The following is a 27,036-nucleotide window of genomic DNA, read 5'->3' as shown; positions in this document are numbered from 1 at the left end:
TAAAGAAATCAGATGTGCTGCCGAACCTGCCTCTTTCTTAGTAGTTTTGGAGAAACTCATACAATGAGAATTTGAGATTACAGGTAGTCCTCAACATAGGACCACAAATGAGCCCAAAATATATGTTGCTAAGTAAGAAATTTGTTAAACTTTGCCCCATTTTCTTGTCTCATTTGTTAAGTGACTCACTGCAGTTCTTAAATTAGTAACATGGGGGTTAAGTGAATCTGGTTTCCCCATTGACTTGGAAAAGTTTGGAAAAGGGGATCACATCATCCTGGGATGTGGCAAACATCATAAGTCTGAACCAATTGCCATGTGCCAGAATTTTGATCATGTGACTATGGGGATGCTGCAATGGTAATAAGTGTAGAAAATGGTCATAAGTTCAGTGCCATTGTAATTTTGAATGATCACTAAATGACCTTCTTGTAAATTGAGGACTACCTATATTTAGTATAGGGAAGATTAGCTATATTTCCCTCACTGATACAGAAGCTGCATGTATGTCCGTCAAGATAGTTAAAAATCTGAGTGGGTAGCAGGGAACAAGTTGTTAACCCCAAACTTGGCAACTTTAAAACTTGTGGACTTCAACTCCCAGAATTTTCCAGCCAGCTATGATACTCTCACAGAATTCTGGGAGTTGAAGCCTTAAAGTTGCCAAGTTTGAACACCTTTGTTATAAACAATTAATTAATTTTGTCCTACCCTTTTCTATAAAAATTGCACTTGTGCTTGTTTTAAAATGACCCACATGTTGCTGTGTAATATTATAATATAACATTGAATTCACTTCATAATATTCAGGATTATAGAAAAAAATGAAGCAATTCAAGCAAAACTTTTGTTTATAAAGGTAGGAAACTCTTTCGGAAGTTGCAAATATATGTTGTATCGTTTAATATATACGGTATGTGTAAGCAAAATTTTCAAAATCTTTTGTGTCAACAATTAAAGTATTTTTTTTTTAAAAAAATGATTTTATCCAACCAAGCTATATTGTGAAGAATTTTACGTTGATAATTTTCTTCATCTAATTGATTTTATTTTATTGTATATCTCTTTTAAAATATGTAGCATTTAATAATTCTGAACGAACATGTGATAAGGAATTCATAATACGTCGAGCAGCTACTAATCGTGTCCTGAATGTCCTTCGCCACTGGGTATCAAAACATTCTCAGGTACTTTTTATAATATGCATTTACATGTGAAGCAGTGACACATTCTTTCCACAGTTTACTGAACTGTACAAATTCTCCTACTTTCCAGTTTTACAAAAAAGTCAAGAATTTATTAGACTCTCATCCTCTTTTGTCTCATAGCCATGCTGAATGAGAATTTTGGGAATTTTAATACCAACACTTATAGGGAAAGTCTCTGCTGGCATTATGCTTTGTGATAGTTTGCATATATTTTTTGGCAGCTGTGCCTTATACTAAGTAGCTCTTCTGGATTTTGCTATTACATGGTTTCTATAAAAGAAAGTTTGTACCTTAAACTGATATGAAAGTTTTCCATATTATTTCTAAAGTATATGCAAGGCTGTCAAGAATCCAACACTGAATCAGCAAAATGGTTTTTCTGTATGCTTAGTTAACTCTTTCAATGATTGGGGCCTTGTTAAAAGTAATTGGATTTTTGGCATGATTTTAGGGCAGAAAAAAGAATCATTTTAGTCTCTAAATTTGATCCATGGTCCATCTTAAAATTAAGTATATTATTCTAGAGCCAATTATATGGGTAATATCATTTCCTGCAAATTGTGCATAACATTTATAGCCTCAAGAGTTAAGTTGTGTCAATAGTAGTGCCAATCTCATTTAGAAGATGAATTCTGTTATTAGCATCAGCTATGGAAGTGAAAAATTAAGTGTTTGTTTTTTATTGGTTTTGAGGACTATTTCTAATTTTCTAAAGCAGTACACTGTTCTGCCGGGCTCTATGGTATGAGTCTCCCGAAAATTCAAGGGTACAAATTTCAGACACACACACACTTGAAAGTTCAAAAACAATGTTCTTTATCACAAAAATTCAAAAGAAACAAAGCACCCTTTTTGTATTGCAAAGAGCACTCGTCCCAAAACAACCTGGTAGTCTGTACAATCCCCATAATCAGTATTAAAGTACTTAGCTAGCAGCTGTGAAGAACTGTCACAGCCCTTCTTCTTCCACGAAGTGAAACACACACACATTTTGCTCTGCTTTGGTTTCAAAGTCAGGAAAAATCAACAAATAGCAAGGCACAGTCCTGAAGAACAACGATCAGATAATCTTCCACAACGGCCCAAGCCAGCACGCTGCTCTTTAAATCAGCACCTCTAATTACTGGAGCCCCACCCAAACACAGGTGGCCTCTCTTATCTCCTGTAATATTTCCTCAATTGGTCTCTACTATGCATAAGTCTGCGCCTGCGTGGGTCTAACACTTCCTCATCCAAATCAACCGAAGATAATGGAGATTGGCTTCCTGGGCTGTGTGCCAAGCCCCCCTCTTCCAAGTCACCCCCACCTTCTTCTTTGTCCGAGGAAACTGCACTACCTGACTCTGTCGGCAATAAAACAGGCCTATGACATGTTGATGTTTCCCCTGCATCCACCTCCACATTCCTTGGGGCAGGAGCTGGGCCAGAGCCAACCACAACATACACCTTAGGTTATTTATCCATAATTATTGTGCTTGTGGAAAATGATACTATGGCACAGCAGCTTTACACACAACAAATAATGTTTGAATTCTGCTTCATTTAAAATGCAAATAGCTGAGACAGACTGAAAAGGTTCATTTATATATTAACCATTCTTAGAATTATAAATTATGGATTTATGTGCATTATGCCATTTATGACATTTTGTGTAACTTGTTAGACTCTCATCCTGTCCTTAAACAGAATCAGAATTATCCTGAACCTAGTGCTTTGACTCTAAGGGAGCCCATTCTGAACAGCATTCCTGAACATCACCAGGCTCAGACCCAAATTGTGGACAACACGTAGACGGCTGATCTAGAGATTCTTGAGTAAAAATAAAAAGCCATAGGCAGACTCAGCTGCTACCTACGCCTTAGATAGCAGGTTATGTAGCTAAATATGATTTTAATTGCAGCTACTCCTTTTAGATAAACATTATGCAAATTCTTTTCCAGGAAAAGGATCAGAAAGGAATCTTTTCATTAAACATAAGCCACAAAAAATAATGCAAATTAGTTTCTTTCTCTGCTAAAATATGTTTACTGTTTTGGATTATGCATCTAATGAAATACTGTATCAGGAAATACTACTACTATTACTAATAATAATTTATTAAATTTATACACTGCCCCACTCCCAGCAACACTGAGCAGTTTACAATTGTTAAAAAAAGTCAAAACAACATAAGGAACAACAACATAAAAGTCACAAAAACAGCACAAGATAAAGGAAAATAATGGCAAAGAAAAATAAAGAGGGGAACAGAAAGGAAGAGAGGGATGTCCTCTTCAAAGGCCAGGGGAAAATGCAGGTCTTTAAGGCCCTATGAAATACCAGTAGGATGGGAGACATTTTAATCAAGAGAACCTCATTCCAGAGGGCGGATACTTCTACAGAGAAGACACACTTCTGGGGTTCAGAAAGATGGAAGTGTTTAATCAATAGAACCTGGAACATGGTTGCCAACCCTGCTAAATGAAATAGTCTGAGTGATAGATGGCCTGTTAAATAACCAGGCCCTGTGCCATGTAGGATTTTATAGAAAGCGACCAGTACCTTCATTTGCATTTTGCAAATGCAAAATAATTCATCTTGCAAAGCTGTTCATGAAAGCTACCTGACTCTGTATCTGGAAATGAACTCTTCACAATGGTACAGCCTTCTTTGGCATTAAGCTGCAGAAAAAACAATTGCTGCCAACCTGTCTTCCATTGAGGACCTGTATACTGTATGAGTCAAAAAGAAGGCTGTAAAATATTTATTGACCCCTTGCATCCTGGACATTAACTATTTCAACTCCTACCCTGAAAATGTTGCTAGAGAGTACTGCATACCAAGACAAGAACAGTTTTTCCCTGAACACCATCATTCTGCTAAACAAATAATTCCCTCAACACTGTCAAACTATTTACCAAGTCTGCACTACTATTACTACTAGTTTTTTCTCATCTTTCCTATCACCCATTTCCTCCCACTTATGACTGTAACCTTGTATCCTTAAGATTTTTAAAATTAATATTGATTGTTTCCTCATTGCTTTTTTGACCCCTATGACAATCATTAAGAGTTGTATTTCATGATTCTTGACAAATGTATCTTTTCTTTTATGTACACTGAGGGCATATGCATCAAGACAAATTCCTTGAATGTCCAATCATACTTGTCCAATAAAGAATTATGTTCTGTTGTTCTGTTCTGTTCTATTCTATTCTAATTAATGTATATCTCTTATTACATGTACACTGTATGTAAGTTTTAAATTCATTTGTAGGAATGTCATATTAAAGATAACCCAGGATGCAATATTGAAAACAATATCCTCTAAACTTGAAATATCTTTCTCTTCTAACATTTTGAGAATTAATCTATATAACTTTTTTTATTTACTGGAAATATAAAATATAAATTCAATGCAAATCTTCTACATTATGTATTTAAAGTATGATAAATACAATGCAGAACATGCAGTAAGACATAAAAACCAAAACATAGTAACACAAAGGACATTAGGGGTCTGAAACTACAGATATCTTATAAAACAGAACAAGATGGGACAACATGTATATCATGATTTATGTACTTGTGCCACATTATTACATCCTATATGTTTTATCTTTTGGACAAAGACCTCATGATATACATGTCATCAGTTTGACTCCAAAACCCAGGTTGATGGCTTCACATTGTATGGAATTTTATTCTAGAGAAAGAGGTGGAGGAAGATAGAGTGACCAGATCTCCATTTAGAGATCCATTGCAAAGCTTTTAAAGAAAGATTTTGTTAATGTTTCTTATGTTAATAACTGATTGTTTAATTCTTAGTAGATTTTTTTTCTTTTCTCTAAAAAGACATGAGAGATATCTGCATTTTATCAGAATCTCAACACCTACTCTTTGATATATTGGCTCTTCAGTAAAAAATAGTCCATAATGTGAGTTGGATATTTAGCACCCAGAATGCAAGACTCCCACAGCTTTCCTGTCACAACATCTCATGGGTATTTGCATTTCACCCTAGCAAAGCACAGTGTTAGATAACATGCTATAGCAAATGTATTCTCTTATTTGACGCGCAGAATTCTTAGGTTCGTGGTGGCAAGCTACACTGCTTTTCTGTTTCCCAGCAGGTTACATGCATTTATCTTCTGCAAACACAGCCCTAGTTCCTTGGAAGCTAGCTAAATGGATGAGCAAATAGTTGCCCAAGTAGCTGTATTCCGTACAGGGCAAAAATGCCATGATGAAGGGCTCGAGCTATGTGAATAGCTGAAAATGATAAGATAATACACAGAGTAGACTAGAAGTATATAAAAATGGTTCCTTAGTACAATGTAACAGATCATCCTAAAGAAAAGTATTGTGAAAGGTCCTAATTTTGGAATAATTACAAGAATGGTATAAGTTACTAGAGAAAGAAAAAACATATTTCTTGAGTTAGAGGAAGAAGTGAAACTAGGATGTAGAAAATTAGGGATTTTTTTTCATCTGATTATGGAGTCACAAAAACAAAATGATAATCTATGTCATTGTTAGGATAAAGAGGTTTGGAAATGTTGTTTTTACTACTGGATTCTTTGAGTAGCGTATTCAATTGGGTACCTATCCAATTTGATTGACTTTGGATTTTAGAAGATAATACACGAAGAGGCAAGGAAAATAAAGCTACAAAGGCAGAGGTTGTTCTTATATATAGGCAAAGTCTTCCATCTTAAAAAATAGTGGGGGGCTCCAGCACACCTCCCTGCTATAGACAGACATGACCATCAGATTTCACTGGTGGCTTTCAGCTAGGACTTTCAGAAGTCTAATGTCAGCATAGCCATTAAAAACAAATAAAGAATATGCTTGTTTTTCCAATGTTAAAAAATTTGAAATCAAAATTAAAAAAAAAAAATTATTATGAAGCTTCTAGGTAGATGTTGTACTCAATTAAAATGATTCTACTGTTCTGCCTAGCTCTATGGTAAGAGTCTCCTGAAAATTCAAGGGTACAAATTTCAGACACACATGCTTGAAAGTTCAAAAACGATGTTCTTTATCAAAAAAATTCAAAAGAAACAAAGCACCCTTTTTGTATTGCAAAGAGCACTCGTCCCAAAACAACCTGGTAGTCTGTACAATCCCCTTAATCAGTCTTTAAGTACTGAGCTAGCAGCTGTGAAGAACCATCACAGCCCTTCTTCTTTCACGAAGTGAAACACACACACACTTTGCTCTGCTTTGGTTTCAAAGTCGTGAAAAATCAACGAACAGCAAGGCACAGTCCTGAAGAACAACAATCAGATAATCTTCCACAATCGCCAAACCAAAATGCTGCTATTTATATGAGCAGCTCTAATTACTGGAGCCCCACCCAAACACAGGTGGCCTCTCTTATCTCCTGTAATATTTCTGCAATTGGTCTCTTCTATACATAATTCTGCGCCTGCGTGGGTCTAATACTTCCTTATCCGAATCAACCGAAGATAATGGAGATTGGCTTCCTGGGCTGTGTGCCAAGCCCCACTCTTCCAAGTCACCCCACTTTCTTCTTCGTCCGAGGAAGCTCCACTACCTGCCTCTGTCGGCAATAAAACAGGCCTATGACATGTTGATGTTTCCCCTGCATCCACCTCCACAATCCTTGGGGCAGGAGCTGGGCCAGAGCCAACCACAACATCTACTAGGACAGTGATGGTGAACCTTTTTTAGTTCGTATGTCAAAAGTGGGTATGTGTGCGCGCTAGTGTGTGCGCACGTACCCACAACCATTCACTCCCCCCACGTATGCAAACATCAGCCCACACTTCCCCTTGCACATGTGCACAATCACCTACTCTTGTGCCTCACTGAAGCCTGGGGCAGTGAATAAAAAGCCAAATGGGGAAACTGGAAGTTTGGAAAAACAGACTTGTAGTTTGTCCATTGTGCTATTTTTCGCACTCCGAAGGTTTCACTTGAAGCCTCTGAAGGGCAAAATGGCTGAATATGCACATGCACAAGCACACCGGACCTGACCTCCGATTTGGCCACGTGCCACCTGTGGCACACATGTCTTAGGTTCGCCATCACTGTACTAGGAAATGAAAATCATTGGCTAGATTACAGCTTATTTGTTTGAGAGATTTGAATGTTCCTCTTAACATTTATTTTGTCAGTTTCTGTAGTTTAGTTACAGTATAAATAATAAAGGTAAGGAGCTTGCCAAAAATTCAAAGTAGTAATATATATATTTACATTACATTTTATTTATTACTTAATTGTAAGCAATATGGTAAAAGAGACAGATAGATGAAGGGTGAACTTTTATTGAGTTTTATCTTGATGACTTCCTGATTTGAGATGAATTATTTTGATATTCATGTTTGTACAGTCAAAATAACAGACTCTGATGTCAGTGGTGAAATCTTGGCTGGTTTAGTCTTAATACTAATACTAAAATATGGCTGTGTTTTCATGAGTCAGCATCCAGAGTTTATTGCAGTTCCTGGGAAAAATAATTTCCTAATGATCCAAAGAGACATTACTGATAAAACAATTAACTGACCTAATAAAACATCAGAAAACTCTTTTGGGTTGGCTTGCTCCCAGCTAACATCTCCTGTGGACTTTTCTCCCAGATTGTCTGTGGTATGATGGTGATGATGATGATGATGATGATGATTTAGACTTATATACCACCCCTCTCTGGGGACCTGGAAAGTATAACAAACAATTTGTCAAGAAGAAGCTTAGCTATGTTCATTCCCTTTTTATCCCCTTATTTCGGGCTTACTACTATATAGGGACGAATGAAAAGTAAAAGAAAAATTAAGATGGAAATATTGCTTTGTGGGATTGTTTTAGATTTGTGTCTTTATGTTCTAATGCCCTGGTTCTCAACATGGGGAACATGCCCCACAGAGGGACAATTTATTATTATTATTATTTATTAGATTTGTATGCCGCCCCTCTCCAAAGACTTGGAGTGGCTCACAACAACAATACACAATACAACTCCAGTGATTAAAAATAGAACAGTTAAAACCCTTAATTTAAAAACAATCATACAACCCAAACAAACCATACATACAACGGGGCGGCCTAGGGGAATCAATTTCCCCATGCCTGGTGGGAGAGGTGGGTTTTAATTTGATTTTTGAAGGGGGCAATTGGAACCTTGTTTAAACCAAGTTAAGGGCCCTTTAGGCTTCCCCTGCATGAGTAGGAGTTCACTTTTTAAATAGTAATAATTTACTAAGAATCACTGGGGGGTTTAAAGATGCGTAGGTAGGTCCTGGCCAAAAGAATGGTTGGGAACCACTGTTCTAAAGACAAAAGGATGGGTTAAACTGGTCTTGATTTTGTACCGATGCTCTGATAAACCCAATTTATCTTAGAATATATTAGAACTATTTATGATCTGATTCTGTATGGAACTGCTGGAATTCTTGATTTTCACAAGATGTTGCTCCTTTAAACAATACAATTAAGTGTTCCATATAAGTGCAACCTTTGTGAATTAATTTCGCATTCATGTACTTCTTCCCCTTTTCTAGTTATCAACCGCAACTATCTATATCTTAGTATTTTATCTAATCTGTAAGTGATAGTCACTTTTAATTTGGGGTACAATATATTTTTAAGTTATTTTTTTCATTTCTTTAATCAATATATATTCTACCCTCCTTGTTGAGGCAACACTTATTATTGGCATAATAATCATAATTTAGAATTCAAAAGAGAAAAAAAAACCTCTTTGCTTGTTTGTAATTAAAGCTATCTACATTTCCATTTGTTTATATAACAAAAAAAACCAGCTGTTAGTTGAAAATATAGGCCAATCTTTCTAACTGGCTTTCAGTGAAACTAAAGGAGGGACACAGTAGCTGAAAGAAACTTACCAGTACAGTACATAGTTTTGAGAATACAGTACAAGAAATCAAAACTACTAGATAAGCAGGTAACTAATATATGTTGACTAAAGTGGTCATTTGATAAGGGGGACCATATGGTAATTAAAATAGATTAGAAACCTTGAGTTCTAGTCATTCTTAAACACTGTAGGTGATTGGGTGTCCTTATGGTTATTCTCCCTTAGCCCAGCCTAACTCACAGAGTTTTTGAGGCTCTGTGATGCTACCTTGAGCTATAAAAATAAAAAGGGTAGAACATAAATATAATAAATAAAAATAAAGATTATTTCCACTTCAAATAAGAATGACTAGTGTATGTTGAAGTAAGATAATGTCACAGTTACTTTCAGTTTCCTTTTCTAAATGTGTTCTTTCAGTTATCCTTCTCTTGATGCTAAGTTACATTTCTCCAAAATTCCTCACATCAAATGTATTTCTATAAGACCAGATACTGAACTGATGGAAAAAGTTAGTTGTGAAGTATGATGTCAAAATTTATAACCACAGCACATTGAGAAATATACTCATAAAATTTCAGAGCCTTATTCTTAAGCATTATGTCACTCAAAAATGTCACTCGAAATGTTTTCTTCTTTATCTCATATTCCATGTAACAGGACCACAGTTCTTCTTCTTTTATCCTACTTCATTTCTAGTGTACATGGTTATCATGTCAGACAAAGAGGTAGAATACATCATGGCACTTCAAATACTATTAGCAGTCTTCTTTATCTTATGTGCACTTCAAATACTATTAGCAGTCTTCTTTATCTTATGTGTAGTAAATTTACTCATGGGAAAAACTCATGCCGGGGCCAAGGATCATTGGATATACAATACTTACTTACTTACTTACTTACTTACTTACTTACTTACTTATTTGTCATACAATTATAGTATTGTAGTATGTATTTATATAACATAAGTTGAAAGTAGAGATAGAAAAGATAAAAAAGACAGTAGGACAGGGACGGTAGGCACGAAGGTGAACTTATTCACGTCCCTTACAAACCTCTTCAAAAAGGGGAGAGGTCGATTGTAGATAGTGTAAGGTTGAAGATTTTGGGATTGGTGGAAGAAACAACAGAGTCCGGTAGTGAATTCCAGGCATTGATCACTCTATTGCTAAAATCGTATTTTCTGCAGTCTAGTTTGGAGCAATTTACATTTAGTTTGTATCTATTGCCTGGTCTTGTATTGTTGTTGTCTTGTTTTGTGTTGTTGTTGTTAAAGGTGAAGTAATACAATAATATATCCCACTTCATTTCTAGAGAGAGGTCTGTTAGAGAGGTCATTTTTTTCATTTTAAACATTTTGTTGATAGGATTTTGATTCCATAGTAACAATAACAACAACATACTTGATATGGAACATTTTTGTTGAGAATTTAACTCATTGTCAACTTTAACTTTGACCTCTAAAAATGACAATGGATTGTGCAGTTAGCTGTAACATGCTACTACTTCTTGGTACAAGCTCACAAGAGGAGAAATATTCCACTGGAAACTATCATCAAACTGTTGTTGATGTCTCTCTCATTCTGTTTACTGAGTGATTAGGGAGTAGGAAGTTATGAGGGCATCTTCTTTAGCTTCCATCTTCCAGGCATAGAACAGTGTCTGGATAATGAATTACATTTATTCTGAAATTTCTTCTTGCAAAACTGTGAAGTATCAAATAACTTTAAAAAAACAGTCAGATTGTAATTTTATACTTCACCCTTACATAAGTGACTATTTCTTACTAGGAATAAAATAAAATAACTCCTGACATTGTTATTATACTCTAGAACTGCTAAAGGATGGGTGGATAGGTTTATGAGTGTCTACAGGACAATTTGTCAAAGTGTGCATGAGGAGAAGTGGAGTGAGTGAAGCCTGAGACCTTTGTCTATGCATGTGAATAAAATCCATGGGCTCTGGTTATAAAAGATACTGATTTTTGATTGCTACTCATGCCACTCTTTCTGCAGCTTTTAATCCTTTGTGGACAACAACACTGACTCAAATTTTGCACAAACATTCCATACATTAGGAGGTTCAGTTCATTTTTAAATTAAAACATAGATTTTTTAAAAAAAATCTGAAAAAAACCCCTGACAAATGCTACAACTTTCAGCGTATTCAAGAGCCCAAACGAATAGTATTTTTATTTATTGTTTGTCAAAATCTTTATTTCAAAAGCCTCTCAAGCCTATATTTCATTGCTGGAGAGACGGAGTAACGACACGGACACCAGAGCTGGATTTAAAATTGGGTCATTTTTATTAACATAAATTTGCATAATTTATTCAAATACTTTGCATAAATTAGCATAAACAACTATGACCCGGAACTGGACCTGCAGGGTCAAACAAATACTTCCGGGGCGGAAATGACGTTATGCCAGTAAACATTCCTGGGCAACACATGGGCGTATCTCGATGCAAGGTCCAGGTGAGGGCCAGGCCGTCACCTGTGACCTTTTCTGCCATGCTGTGCATGAGGGGGGTCCCACCGGCTAACCCGAATCGGGGAATTAAAGGTGCAGGACCCAAAGACAGGTTCCCCCCAGCTGCTCAGGCAGAAACTCCCTCCATGAGCTTGCAGAGAACCTGTCAATCATCCCCAAAGATGCCCAAGGGAGAACGCGCGGTTGCTAAACCACCCAATTTTCCGCCCCTAACCTGCCTACCCAAATGACCAAAGGTAAGCCAATTAACCTAATTAATGCAAGCACCCCCTAACCGCACAGCCATCACCCCAGTGTGGAATGGGCGAAAAAACAGCTCAGCTAAGAGGCAGAACTGCAAAAAATTCCCATTCGGCCCCCTAAGGGCGACCCCTAAGCACACTGCAAAATAGTGGAGGGCGGGCGGGTGTCTGCTCTGTAGCTTGGTCCGGGCGAAAAGGAAGAGCCCCGGGCCTGCTCGCCCTTATATAGGGCAAGCAGGCCCCGCCCGGACCAATCAGGGGCCTGGCCAATCAGGCCCCGATCTCCCGAGCGAAGTCTCGCATCGCGAGACTTCGCCCGGGATCCAAGATGGCGGCCGCCATGAGGGACCGTGTCTCCCGGTCCCTCCAGCAAAGCCTGCCTGCCGGGTAAGTCCGGCGCTGTCATTGCTGGAGAGACGGAGTAACGACACGGACACCAGAGCTGGATTTAAAATTGGGTCATTTTTATTAACATAAATTTGCATAATTTATTCAAATACTTTGCATAAATTAGCATAAACAACTATGACCCGGAACTGGACCTGCAGGGTCAAACAAATACTTCCGGGGCGGAAATGACGTTATGCCAGTAAACATTCCTGGGCAACACATGGGCGTATCTCGATGCAAGGTCCAGGTGAGGGCCAGGCCGTCACCTGTGACCTTTTCTGCCATGCTGTGCATGAGGGGGGTCCCACCGGCTAACCCGAATCGGGGAATTAAAGGTGCAGGACCCAAAGACAGGTTCCCCCCAGCTGCTCAGGCAGAAACTCCCTCCATGAGCTTGCAGAGAACCTGTCAATCATCCCCAAAGATGCCCAAGGGAGAACGCGCGGTTGCTAAACCACCCAATTTTCCGCCCCTAACCTGCCACAGGAGCGGGGGTCAGATCTCTATCTTGGCCCCCCGACTCCCCCCTCTATCTGCGCCAGCTCACGCAGAGACCGCTGCAGGTCCTGTAAGAAGATGGCGTTCCCCTGGTCAGACAGGTGAACGCCATCATCACGGTAGAGCCATGGCTGGTCTATTGATATAAGGGGATGAGGTATTACTACTCCACCCAACTCTCTAACTGTTTTACCCGTAGCCCTATTCACCCGTCGCCTAGCCCGGTGAATGGCCCTAAGGGAAGAGGCATCCCTCCAAACAAGCCTAGGTAATAGTTCTGACCACACCACTTGCGTGGTGGGCCAGACCTCACGAAGCCTACGCAGGTCTTCGCGTGCCTAAATGAACAGCGCCAGGCCTCCCAGTATGCACTGGTCAGTGCCACCTAAGTGCAATACCAGCCACCTGGGTGCGGCCACAGGACACTGCCCACCCACACCCACTTGGGAACGACTCCAGGAGCCGCCCCCCATATTGCCGGGCGCAGCCACAAAATGCTGACCGCCCAGCCACACCGGTAGGAGACCCTCCCACCGCATACCTCTCCGGCCCATCCAGGCAACCCTGACCCACCGCCCCAGGGACGGCTGGGTCCCGACAGCGCTCCTGGCCGCCAGGCGGCCGGCCCAGCAAATCATGCCGTGCCACATAGCAGCGCCGCCGGTGTCGCGTCAGCCTGGGGACCTGCAAGAGGACACACACGCAGAGAGGTCACCTAGCCTAAGCCCTGCCTAGGATCCTCAGCGGGCCTAACATAACCCAAATATGCCGCTGACCGCCAGCGGCAGATCACCCGAATCCAGTGGGCCGGGAAACCAGAAAGTGCCGTGCTAGTGGCGGCGCCGATACGGAACGAACGCGTTCCATAACCGGCGGGATCCGTGCCCACCTGGGCCATTGCCCTGGGTACTAACACACAAGAGTATAAACGGGTCAGAAGGGGTACCGTCCCAATGCCTAGACGGGCACCCCAGACCTGATCCCCGCAGAAAACACCAAAGCTGTAGGGCGGCCACCGTACACACCGATTGGTCGGCGGCCGCACTAAGGTAGATGGTAACCCCTCTGCGTAGCTGATCTGACTCAGACCGCCTTACCACAAGGGACCCCCCCCTTGTCTAACGGCCAGATCAGCGTGCTGGAAGGCACGGAGCGAATTGCCAGCCTGAAATGAGGCCAGGCCTCGCTGGCCCCAAGGGCCCCAAGCATGACACCAGTCACTGCCCCAAAAAGACGGGCCTCTTACAATGAGGAACACAGACTGCCAAAAACCACGTTGATTAAAGCCAGCTGCTCCACCGTCGAGCCCGACGAGTGTCACCAGGGGGCCCCGCTCGCTCCCTCGTACGGCCTTCCAGCACCTACCGGATGCAAAGTCACCCGAAAAACTGCAAACCTCCCCGCCTTGTACAGAAAGGCGAGGCAGACTAACCAGGACCGGATCATCCTAACTGACAGGCCACGCTGCCCAAGCTGAACGCAGAACCCGGCCAGGCGCTATACAGGGCCGGGCCAGCTAAGCTGGTGACCCCAGCCCTGCCTGAAATCCCCAAACTCCTTGCCCGCACGCTGGTGTGCCCCAAGGTGCCGGGCGCCACAGACAAGGGGATTGCCCGGGATGCCTATTCTCTCCACCACTCTGGATCCCTCCCAGACTCCAGAGGTGGCCGGGAAACTCCTCTGGCAACTCTCGGGCCCACGGGGCCAGGGTCCAAAACTTGGACAACTGACCACGGGACAAGGCATCAGCGACCCCGTTATCCAACCCGGGGACATGCTTAGCCAAAAACAATGCGTTTAGAGACAAGGACCTGTGCACAAAATGGCGGACAAGCCGCATAACCCTGTCGCTCTTTGAGGACAGGGCATTCACCACATGGACAACCGCTAGGTTGTCACACCAGAAGTGCACGGTCTTGTCCCTAAACAGCTCCCCCCAAAGCTCTAAGGCCACAATTAAGGGGAAGAGCTCCAAGAACGTAAGGTCCTTAACCAACGAAGAGGCACTCCATTCCGGAGGCCATGCCGACCAGCACCACTGGTCACCTAACACTACCCCGAAACCACAAGTCCCCGCGGCGTCAGAGCAGAGCTGCAACTCAGCTTCCAACAGAAGCTCGTGCCTCCAGAAAGACAACCCGTTAAATCTATCCAAAAAATCCCGCCACACGCCGAGGTCAGCCCTGACCCCAGCGCAAATGCGGGTACGATGATGGGGCAAACGGAGCCCCTTCATCGCATCATACAACCTCCTGGAAAAAGCCCTTCCAGGAACAACTACCCGACAGGCAAAATTAAGGATGCCTGCCAGTTCCTGAAGCTGCCGTAGGGTCACCTTCCGGCAGCCCAGAACCTCATCCAGCTTCCGCTTAATCTTCACCAACTTCTCTAGGGGCAATCTGGAAGATTGCTCCTCTGAGTCCAATTCAATACCCAGAAAGGTAATCCTGGTGGCGGGGCCTTCGGTCTTCTCAGAGGCTAAAGGCACCCCTAATTGAGCACAAAGGGCTTCGAAGTCCCGCATCAAAGCAAAACATTGCTCCGAATGCGCAGGCCCCGCCAAAAGGAAATCATCAAGGTAGTGAACGACCGTACCCAGGCCACTTTGCCTCCCGAGCGCCCACTCCAAGAAGGTGCTAAAACTCTCAAAAAGAGAGCACGAGACAGAGCACCCCATGGGCAAAGCTCTGTCCACGTAATAGCCCCCCTCGAAATGGAAGCCCAACAGCTCAAAGTCGTCTGGGTGTATGGGGAGGAGCCGGAATGCCGACTTAATGTCGCATTTACCCATAAGGGCTCCCACCCCACACTTCCTAACCATAGTCACGGCTGCATCAAAGGACGCATACCGGACTGAACACAGCTCGTCAGGAATGAAATCATTCACTGACTCCCCTTTTGGAAAAGACAAATGGTGAATCAACCTAAATTCACCACTCGCCTTTTTGGGGACCACACCTAAGGGAGACACACGAAGATTCGGGAAGGGCGGCTCCGCAAAGGGCCCCAGGACCCTGCCTTCGGCAACCTCCTTCCCAATCTTCTCCCTAACAATGTCTTCATGACCAACAACCGATCTAAGGTTGTCAGACATGAAGGCCTTCCTAACACCCTGATAAGGGATCCTAAATCCCTCTGCGAAGCCTAGCAAGAGAGCGGCCGCTCTCGAGCGAGGGTGGTAGTCGCCCAACCAACCCTCGAGAACCCCCAACTTAATTGGGCTGGGCCCCTTTTCCCCCAGCAGGTGGGGGAGGCTTTGGGGGACCCGAGCCTTTCTTTTCAATCCCCTTCTTGGGGCGGGGGCACACGGCTGCGGAATGGTTTCCCCCACAACTTCCGCAGGCGTGACGAAACCTGCAAAAGGGGCGAAAACACGCCCCCTTTGCAGCGAACTCGTGACAAATTAAAGAGGCACCCTTACTAACGGCACCCGCCACTGCCTTTGCCGGCGCGGGCGTCGCAGGCTCCTCCTCCATAAAATGACCGCTATCGGTCCTATCACAGCCCTCCTTCCCTGACATATGAGTGGCCTGGAACCACAGGTCCGGAACCACCATATTCCAAGGCAAGTAGGGTTCATGGGCAATGCGCATACGGAAGCCCTTGTCATAGTGCCTCCATATGGTCCCCCCATACTCGAAATGGGCCCTCGCTATCAGGTCGATGTACTTCAACAAGGCAGCGGCCCTCTCCGGCTGCCTCTGAAGGACCACCGACGCAAAGGTCAGAAATGCATACAGCCACGAGCTGAAGCATTTCGTGACCTTTGTCTTTTTCACTTTCTCCCCAGGGACAACCTCCTTATCTTGTTTAGGGACCTCCCTGTTCAGGAGGGAGAACAAATCAACGTATTCCCCCCGCCAGATTGCCTCCTTAACTGAGGGGTGCAGATGGTACCCTAAAGGTGTGGCGGGCAACCCACAAGGGATGGCCCCAGGCTTGATGCTGGCGAACGGGTCCCACACCGTGGTGGCCCCCGAGCCCAGCACCCCAAGCCCCGGCGGGTACATAAATGGGACCGGTGGCATAATGGCCGGTGGAGGAGGAATCCAACCCCCCACCCCCGCCCCAGGCGGGACAGGTACCCCCAGCGCCCCCGCTGGCGGAGCCGGCGGGGACCAAACCTGACCGCAGGTGCCTGCAGCAGCCCCCGTGAAGCTGTTGCCACCCCCCAAAGCTGGCGGGATGAACCCGGGACCCTGAATGGGCAGGAGCGGAGATGTGCCAACATGTGGTGCAACCTCACCTGCCCCGTAAGGGGTCGAAGCCATCCACAGTGGGCCCATCCTGGTTGGGCCCTGGAACGATGACCAGTGCCCATGCTGGGCCATCTGTCCAGCGTGGCCCGTCTGACCGATGCTGCCCGCCTGTCCGGTGCCCGCCATCTGTCCTTCGTGGGCCACTTGCCCCGCTGGGGCCGACTCCTCTTCGGGGTCTGCGCCCCATGCTGCGGTGGCAGCCGAGGAAAGCCCCTCCGGGCCTGCCCCCGACCGCCACCTCTCCAACTCATCGAGCCGCTCCAGTACCCTGGCCCAGGAGAGAGAAGGGGACACCGCGGGTTGAGGGACTGTGGGTGTAAACCCAACCACCCCCCCCACCGGGATCCCCCCCGGGGGCCCCCCTGCCGCCGCCCGAGCCCGGGCAGACGGCCTGGCAGCCCTCCTAGGCCGCACCACATGTTGGGCCGGGAGGGCCTTAGCTGGCCGCTTCTTAGGGGCCATTACAGAAAAAGAAATCTATTTTTTACAAGAGGGGTAAAGCAGGGAAAAGCCACCAACGAACCCTGCCCTGCGTTGGCAAAGGCCTGCCTGGAGCCGCAGGCCTCCGCGGAAAAAACCCCTACAGGAGGCTAATCCCACCTCCCCTCGGGCAACAAGGCCCGACACTAGGCCTTTATCCCAGGCCTCGAACCACCCTGGAAACACCGCAAGCCCGCGGGGCCTCCCAGAAGGCAGCACCACCCACTACCCCCAAAGGGCAATGAGGCTCCAAACCGGAGCGGAGTCCAGCCGATGCTGGCTCCGCTATCACTGAAAAGGCTCTTCGCGTGACAAAAGGCCACAAAATGGCGCCTCGCACGAGGTCGCCACCTAAAATGGCCGCCGGAGCAGACGAACGAACGTCTGCTCTGTAGCTTGGTCCGGGCGAAAAGGAAGAGCCCCGGGCCTGCTCGCCCTTATATAGGGCAAGCAGGCCCCGCCCGGACCAATCAGGGGCCTGGCCAATCAGGCCCCGATCTCCCGAGCGAAGTCTCGCATCGCGAGACTTCGCCCGGGATCCAAGATGGCGGCCGCCATGAGGGACCGTGTCTCCCGGTCCCTCCAGCAAAGCCTGCCTGCCGGGTAAGTCCGGCGCTGTCATTTTCTTTTTATTCTTCTATGCTATTCCTTATAAACATGAAGCATAACATTCCCAATCTAATATAACATTACTGTCATGGCCTTTTAATATATATTTTACAAACTGGTATTATGGCAATCTGTTATATAATCTTTTAAACAAAAGTATACCAAAACTCAAAACATGAGAAAGACGAAATCAACAGAGAACTCTAATCTCAGGAAAGTGTATAAGTTGTTAATTATTGAAAATATATGTGCAAAATTCAAACACAGATCTCTTTCATTGCTATGTGGAAAGTTACATGTGCAGGAGTTTCAAGAACTTTGCTGGTGATAATTGCTTCTGTTTCTATGGAAACATTCTGAATTGCTTCTCACATGATGATATTCATTATAAAAGAGACTGCTACAAAATACTGGAGACATGAAGCTTTTAGTTAAATCCTTTATTGAAACATCTGCAGTAACCTGAAATATAAATGACTTGAGTTAGTGTTTTTCAATTAATTCAAGCATAAACATCGACAGAAGGTATTTCAACACTTGAATTCACTGATGACTGTCTTCTACCATTTTTTTTGAAATAGTATTAATTGTTTATGGGATGGAGGAAGAGGCATCTATTAAATAGGAGAGAAAGAATAAACCAGACTATTCTGTTTTGTAGGATTGAGATAAATAAGCACATACTTTAAAGGATAAATGAAATTCCATAGACACACAGCAGACCAGTTACTTGCCTGTTGATTTGATATGGTGAAAGTATTCCTTCCCCATTCTAAAGCACTCACTCTGTGCATTGAAATACAGTGGTACATATCTCTACTTACGAACTTAATTCGTTCCGTGACTATGTTCTTAAGTAGAAAAGTTTGTAAGAAGAAGCAAATTTTCCCATAGGAATCAATGTAAAAGCAAATAATGCATGCGATTGGGAAACCACAGGGAGGGTGGTGGCCCTGTTTTCTTCTAGGAGATTCCTAGAGAGACCCCATGGAGGCTTCTCCCCACCTTTTCCGGTTACAGTTTCGGAGGCTCGGGTTTGTAAGTGGAAAATGGTTCTTGAGAAGAAGCAAAAAAATCTTGAACACCTGGTTCTTATCTAGAAAAGTTCATAAGTAGAAGCGGTCTTAGGTAGAGGTATCACTGTAATTATGTAAAATTACAATTTTTAATAATCTAAAATTTTCCAGGTTCCAATTATCTACCTTGTGCAGATATGTCTCCTTACATAAACTCTCTTATTAATTACCATAATTACTAGTATATCTCTGTTTCAGATTCCATATTGAGAGAAGTCTCAATTGGTTAAACAGGAAACAAACATTTTTCATTACAAACTGAACTTTATGGGATGTCCATCATTGTTTTTATAAATTGCTTTGGTTACATAATAAGCTTATAAACTTTTCTTAGAAATATTTCTGCTGCTTTTAACTTTCTTTAATATTTTTTCTGGATATTGTTTAGAATCCATGAGCTCTGGTTATAAAAAAGTCTGATTTTCTTGCCTATATATGTCCATTATTTCACTTGAATATGCTAGTTATAGATTATAATTCTTGTTAATTGGCCCTTAAAGAACATGAAGCTTGGCCCACCATATTATCTTCTCCTTAAAAATGTGCTAATTAAAATGGAAAGGGAAAAAAATGCTTGGGTGTGTTAAAATTTCAGATGTACAGTACATGGAAGTGGGAAAAATTGGTCAGAACTCTGGTGGCAACTTTTTTCTGTAAGAGCTCTGAAGAACCTAGAAAGGAAATAGTATTTTGGAAAGAAAATTATACTGTGCAAAAGCAAATGTATGTATTTTAAAATATTTATCATGCTCACAATGTATACATCTGCAATATGATTCTTTCATCCAGAAGTACTTTGTTTTGCAGGATTTTGAATTAAATAATGAATTGAAGATGAGTGTTCTTAATCTACTAGAAGAAGTTTTGAGAGACCCTGACCTTTTGCCACAAGAAAGGAAAGCTACAGCAAATATCCTGAGGTAAAAAGCATCTATGAGTTTCATAACAGAAGTATTATAAAAGAAACAGAAGTACAATAGTCCCTCACCTATTGCTGGTGTTACGTTCCAGACCTGGCCGCGATAGGTGAAATCCGCGATGGGGAATTTATCGACTGATAGTACTTATTTAAGTATTTATATTGTAATTGTTTGGTAAGTTTTCATTGTTTTAAGTGTTTATAAACCCTTCCCACACAGTATTTATTTTAGATACAGTATTTAAATACAGTACAGTATTTACAATTTTAGATATATATATATTTTTTAAAAACCTGCCGATCGAGTTCGGCGGGCTGTTTAAATCTGCCGATCGGCTTCCTCAGAAACCCGCAATGAAGTGAAGCCGCAGTAGGTGAACAGCGGTATAGCGAGGGACTACTGTATGATCAATTCAGATGTTTTGTTTCAGTGTATCACTTTAAAAGGGGGGAAATGAAACTTTGTTACAAAAATATAGTGTTGATCAACTGTTTCATAGAGTTAAAGTCATTTTAATTTTACTCTAAGGAACATATACTGCAAAATTATACCCATGAAGAATTAGGATCGTTTGTTCTTTTCACCAAAAATTTGATTGCAAATTAAAAATATATGAACATTCTAAATATATTACATGCAAGCAATTTGAAAAGTTATCCCCCCTCCAATAAGTTATCGAAGCCACTTGTTTACATGATAAAAACAATAATTTCCAGTTCCAAAGAGTTTGAGTGCTACAATTGAAAAGGCAAAAAATATTTCGAAATATTTCAAACATTTCGAAAGAAGTAGTTCCAAAATATTCTGCTATATAAAACTTGTAAAGCATCTTATACTGTGGTGGTGGCACAATGGTTCAAATGCAGTATTGCATGCTAATTCTGCTGACTGCCAGCAGTTGGGCAGTTCAATTCCCACCAGCTCAAGGCTGATTAAGTCTTCCATCTGACGTCAATAAAGTGAGGACCCAGATTGTTGGGGCAAAATGCTGACTCTGTAAACCACTTAGAGAGGGCTGTAAAGCACTATGAAGCTGTATATAAGTTTAAATGCTTCTGCTCTTAAATAACATAATAAATGGTAGTCTGGACAACATCAGTCTTCGGAGAGGGGCGGCATACAAATCTAATAAATAAATAAATAAAAAAAATCATAAAACTTGTTTCTAGTATTATTTGCCCTAAGCGCAATCCTCACTTTCAGGTAGGCTTATATTGATGCCTATATAATTAATTGACTTTTTATTATACAGTTGACTCAGATAATTTGATACTCTTACTGACAGGTTGGTAGATGATGGATCTGAGAATCGGTATCAATGGCTCTACGGGGGATAGAAAATTGAGATTCGATGAATGATTTTTCATAATTCCATGTCATCTTGAAGACAGGTTTTACAATAAGTGTTTCAGGTCTCTCTCTCGGTCTCTGTGTTGTTTTATAAATGTATGGAGATAGCATGGGATATACTGTATTTGGCATGTATTCATAGAAACATTGCAACTGAAAATCATTTGGAAAATGCAAGACTTACAAGGCACCAGTGGAACTTATTTCTGAAGAGACATTAAAAATTATGGCTATCATTTATTAGGTATTATTTCAAAATAGCAGTCATGAAGATGCATCCTGTCAGTTCTTCTTAGGGAAGCTTTTGATTATATCCCACTATCTTGAAGTAAGGTAAAGAAACTCAAAGGCTTAATTGCTGCTCCCTTTTTGAAAACTACCTCCCCTTACAATTAAGACTTCTTCCATCTCCTATAGTATTCCAGAAATAGCTACTAATTTTTCTGCAAAGCATTTGGTTAGTTTGTTTTTGCTGTTCTTCAATTTATTTCACTTTGAACGACTTATTCATTCATTTGTATTGTTTTTAATTAATTTTCCTGTCAGTGTAATTTAAAATTATAATTTATTCTTGATTGCTGTAATTTTGATTACATATTGTTTTAAAAGTATTTATATTTATTGATTGTTTTGTAAACCACCATGAGTCTGCATTGATTTGACAGCATACTAGTATAATAAATAAGCATATATAAACACTTGGAATACCTACAAGGTAAACATTAATAATAGCACAAAAGAATGCAGAAATTTCATTGTGATATAAAATATATTGCTAATTATTTTTAGGACACTTTCTCAGGAGGATCAAGATGACACACACTTAAAAATAGAAGATATAATGCAGATGGTGAGTTTATTTAAATAAATATATGTTTGGTTTATTTTTTATTTATGTAAATTGAGCTTACTTTGGAAATTGTGCTCATCTATTCCATTATTACTGTCTTTTTTTTTATTTATTATTTTATTTTTTTTAATTTTTTTTATTACTTAGATTTGTATGCCGCCCCTCTCTGAGGGGCACATCACTGTTATATTTTCCTTTGATCATTGGTGTTTCAACTAAGGCTAGGGAAAGGGCGTGTGTGCAACCACAGGGCGATCTGGGAAAGAGGAAATGAGGGCAGGGTATATTGAGGCGGGGAGAAAGGGGTGGGATGTTAGGTATATGTGAGTGCAGGAAGGCTGGGGAAAGAGAATGTGGGATATAGGCACGTATGTGACTGTAGGGAGGCCGTAGAAAAGGATTGAGGGGTATCTGTCCATATGTACAAGCAGATGAAAGCTGAAGCAAGAGAACAAGGGGTGTTTGCAAGTGAAGGAAGAAAGGAGGAAGTATTGCATGTAAGTGATGAAAGGGCAGGTATGAGGGAGACTTATCTGAGTGACTTGCAGCCTTCCCTACCCGTTTCCTCATTGACTTTGCTTGTGAGAAGGCTCAGAGAAGATTACAAATGATGGTCACATGACTCTGGAATGCTGCAACCAAACGTATTACCAAATGCTTGCATCTTGCTCATGTTCCCATGAGATGATGCAATTATAATAAGTGGGAACTGGCTGCCAGCACTTGGATTTTGTTCACATGACTATGGGGGGGGGGGGCACAGATGGACTTTCAAGGTGCAACCTTTCTTGCCTAATCCGCACAAGCAAAGTCAATGGGGAAGCCAACAGGAAAGGTCACATATCCCCATAACTTGCTCCTGCCACTTTTTCTTCAAGAAGCCTGGCAGCAGAACGTCCTCTTGAGCCTCCCTTCCTATACTCCATAGCAGCTCTTGCTAACCTGCCCATGCTCCTTAGGGCCTATCAGTGGCCCACAATGGCCTACCTGCAGTCTTCACTGGGTTACCCTTGCTCTATAGTGCCCGCCTGTGGACTTGTCCTCACTCAGTAGCACCTGCCCTCAGATTAAGGTCCACCTGCTCTCAGTAGCACCCAGTAGCACCTAGCTATGGCATTCATCCCCATAGCAGCTCTTGCCCACTGGCCTGCTTGCTTAGCGCTACAGTAATTTGAGGTCCTTTCTTAATTAACTACACAATGTCTTGCTAATGGCAGCACATGGCATTACTACAATTGCTGTTACTATGTGATGTAATCATGTGATGTGTTATTGGATGGAAATTGCTGTCATAACCTGAGGACTCCTGTAAGATTGGAAAACTGAAATGAAATTGTTTTATTAGCTTATAACATTGGGAAAACAATTCTCAGTTTCAGAAATAAGAACTTATGAAATGCTATTTTCTTTTCAGGATTTTCTTTCAACAAATAATAAAATCTGACTAATAAAATTGATAAAATAGCTATTCATCTAATATTGTAGAAAACAAATAAAAAGGTAAAATTGACTTTTAAACAGTTTAAAATGTATTTTTTTTCTTATAGCTAGAGTGTCCAAAACCAGAATGCTTTGAAACATTATCAGCGATGGAACTTGCTGAACAAATAACTCTCTTAGATCACATTGTCTTCAGAGGCATAACTTATGAGTAAGTGGTGTGCCAGTCATTATTATGGGAATGAAAATATTTCTAAGCAAAGATTTGGATAATGCAAAAATTTGCACAAAATTATAATGGATCATGCATACAGTAGAAATGGAACTAGTGCATATCTCTTAGCATAAATGGATAATGAAAGTCTGATATAAAAGTGTAGTGATACCTCGTGTTACGAACTTAATTGGTTCTGGGACGAGGTTTGTAAGGTGAAAAGTTTGTAAGACGAAACTGTTTCCCATAGGAATCAATGGAAAAGCGATTAATGCATGCAAGCCCAAAACTCACCCCTTTTGTCAGCCGAAGCGCCTGTTTTTGCGCTGCTGGGATTGCCCTGAGGATCCCCTCCATGGGAAACCCCACCTCTGGACTTCCGTGTTTTTGTGATGCTGCAAGGGAATCCCAGCAGGGGAATCCCAGCAGCGAAAAAATGGGTGCTTCGCTGGCAATGGAAGTTCGGAGGTGGGGTTTCCCAGCGAGGAGAGCCTCAGCGAAATTGCAGCATTGCAAAAACACGGAAGTCTTCAAAACCCCACCTCTGGACTTCCGTGTTTTTGTGATGCTGCGATTTCACTGAGGCTCCCCTCGCTGGGAAACCCCACCTTCGGACTTCCATTGCCAGAGAAGTGCCCGTTTTGGCACTCCTGGATTCCTCTGCAGCATCGCAAAAACACAAAAGTCCGGAGGTGGGGTTTCCCATGGAGGGGAGCCTCAGGGGAATTCCAGCAGCGCAAAAACAGGCGCTTCTCTGGCAACAGAAGTCCGGAGGCGGGGCATCCCAGTGGCGGTGGCTTGGGTTTGTAAGGTGAAAATAGTTTGGAAGAAGAGGCAAAAAAATCTTAAACCCCGGGTTTGTATCTCGAAAAGTTTGTATGACAAGGGGTTTGTAAGACGAGGCAGTAATAGCACAGTATTTCTAAGTTGTTCTTTATGAGCAAGATGCAGTTTACTTTCTGAAAAGGCTAACATATCTGTACATAATAAAACTCCAAAGAACCAAAAATATTTTTTTTATATGTAGTGCCAAATCAGAAAATCTGTAGGACAGATAGCAAACCCATTAAATATGTAGCATTCAGGGAAGGAACATTCAAAAGTAGAGAATTGAGTTCTGAACACAAAGGATCCAGGTTCAGTTTTTTACATCACAAAGTAAAACTTGGAATAATATTTTGTGAAATTTTGGTTTGAAAGCCTCAATACTACATCTGGACAGAATTGACATATATGGACCAGATGGATGAGCACCCTGTCACTGTAGAAGGCAGCTTTATGTTTCCTAATGTACTTTTTTTAATTAGCAAAAGAGAAGAAGCTACTATTTTCAAAACATATTCTATGAATATTTTGTTTGGAGGAGGAAGGCAAAAATGAGTGTAAAGAATTTAAATGAAGCAATATACATGATTCACACTGTATGATCATGTTAAATAGGAAAATAAGTTGATTTTAGTGGGACCCTACTGTACTTCAAAAGGTTTAGAACTTTTGTCCTAATTTTTCTTACTTTAAAGATCTGACTAGAAAAAGTTTACCAAGGAAAACATGCTTATTTAATAAGGATTTAAGCCTTAAAAAGGCTTTTACATTTATAACCAATTCATTTTTAATAGTTGAGAAGAATTCATTCCTGAATTTGTGAAGCTGTTGCCAAAGTAAACAGAACAAACAGAAATAAATACAGTATTCTCTGTTTTTTGCTATTTCTTTCTTTTTTCCTAGAGAATTTCTTGGGCAGGGTTGGATGAAATTGGATAAAAATGAAAGAACACCTTACATTATGAAAACCAGCCAACATTTTAATGATGTGAGTTGTAATAGAAATAGAGAATGCTTTCTAAAAATACAAGAATGCTAGATTAAAAATGTTTCTGAGACCATAAAAGTTACCAAAGGTAACCAAACTAAAAGTTACCAAAGGTAGCCAAAATAAAAGTTACCAAAGGATTCCAGTTTTCCTGAAGAATAGCCAAGCACTTTGGTAGTAAATATTTGAAAAAATATAATCTTAAGAAATCTGCTGAGATTGCCAAGCAATGACAAAAGAAACTAAATTATATTTTAAACAAATTGTTCCTTATTACCTTGATTATTTCTGTTTATATGTCATATTGCTTTTTTGCTCTTAGTACGCTATTGGAATCTATTGTACAGCATTTCTTTTGCTATCTGTTCAATGATCTCTTCATTTTTGTTTTGTATTATTAGAGGCTTTTGCAACCTAGCACCTGTCAAATATGATATGAGAATTTCCAATATTCTTGACGGGTAGCAGGTTGGGAAAGGCTGTCCTATTTTCATTATTTTTGTAATATATGTTTTCTTTGCTTAAATCCAAACATATTTAGATCATTAATTTAAATATGTGTTTAATTCAGTCTTATAAATGAAAATATTTATGATGCTAGTACTTTCATTTAGATGAGCAACCTTGTAGCATCCCAAATTATGAATTACACTGATATCGGTTCCCGTGCTAATGCCATTGAGAAATGGGTTGCAGTGGCAGATATTTGTCGATGTCTGCACAACTACAATGGTGTCCTTGAAATCACATCAGCCTTGAACAGAAGTGCAATCTACAGACTAAAGAAAACATGGGCAAAGGTTTCTAAACAAGTAAGTAATTAATACTGACTGAGACACTGATGGGAAAATTGTGCAGTTTATTTAACCTAATATTTTGAGTATCCTTTTCATCTTGCAGATGTGTTACTATAATGGTTTAAATATTATTCTTGCAAAAATGACATATTTTTCATGTAAACGTGTGATGCGCCATGAATTCATTTGAACAATTTGATGATGAGCCTGTTTCAGGACTGTTATGTTTAGTATGTGGTAGGACAAACTTTGGTATGTGCATTTGAAGAAGTTGAACAAAGCAGTGAATACCCACATAAAGGTTTTTCTGTGCCAACCTCTTATTTCAGTTGGGCTACATTTAATGAAGACTATTTGAAAACTACACATTTCTCTGAAGCTAAATTCTTCAGATTCTTTAGGAAGCACTTTCTGTGTTACATTTTTGTCATTTTTTGTTTGTAGACTAAAGCTCTTATGGATAAACTTCAAAAGATTGTGTCATCTGAGGGAAGATTTAAAAATCTGAGAGAAACACTCAAGAAGTATGTCTCTTATTTTGTTATAATTATTGTATAATTTAAAATTTGCATTTATGGAG

General features: G+C 41.3%; 2 protein-coding genes across 3 annotated transcripts in view; both read left to right on the top strand.

The window, feature by feature from the left end:
* FAM151B (family with sequence similarity 151 member B) overlaps nucleotides 1-27,036 on the top strand; it is a 786,337-nt gene that overhangs the window by 275,761 nt on the left and 483,540 nt on the right. The gene's annotated exons all lie outside the window — the stretch shown is intronic.
* Nucleotides 1-27,036, top strand: part of RASGRF2 (Ras protein specific guanine nucleotide releasing factor 2) — a 111,374-nt gene that overhangs the window by 79,629 nt on the left and 4,709 nt on the right. For both annotated transcript variants that reach the window (XM_070743085.1, XM_070743087.1), the window contains exons 18-24: nucleotides 1,081-1,187; nucleotides 19,880-19,992; nucleotides 22,132-22,192; nucleotides 23,740-23,843; nucleotides 25,575-25,659; nucleotides 26,274-26,471; nucleotides 26,901-26,980. In XM_070743085.1, the coding sequence (XP_070599186.1) occupies nucleotides 1,081-1,187; nucleotides 19,880-19,992; nucleotides 22,132-22,192; nucleotides 23,740-23,843; nucleotides 25,575-25,659; nucleotides 26,274-26,471; nucleotides 26,901-26,980 (748 nt within the window). The remainder of the gene's footprint in view (nucleotides 1-1,080; nucleotides 1,188-19,879; nucleotides 19,993-22,131; nucleotides 22,193-23,739; nucleotides 23,844-25,574; nucleotides 25,660-26,273; nucleotides 26,472-26,900; nucleotides 26,981-27,036) is intronic.

The sequence above is a fragment of the Erythrolamprus reginae genome, chromosome 2, assembly GCF_031021105.1.
Source record: "Erythrolamprus reginae isolate rEryReg1 chromosome 2, rEryReg1.hap1, whole genome shotgun sequence".
Classification (NCBI taxonomy): Eukaryota; Metazoa; Chordata; class Lepidosauria; order Squamata; family Dipsadidae; genus Erythrolamprus; species Erythrolamprus reginae.
The sequence above is the reverse complement of the archived record's forward strand: the minus strand, read 5'-3'. Positions and strand labels throughout refer to the sequence as shown.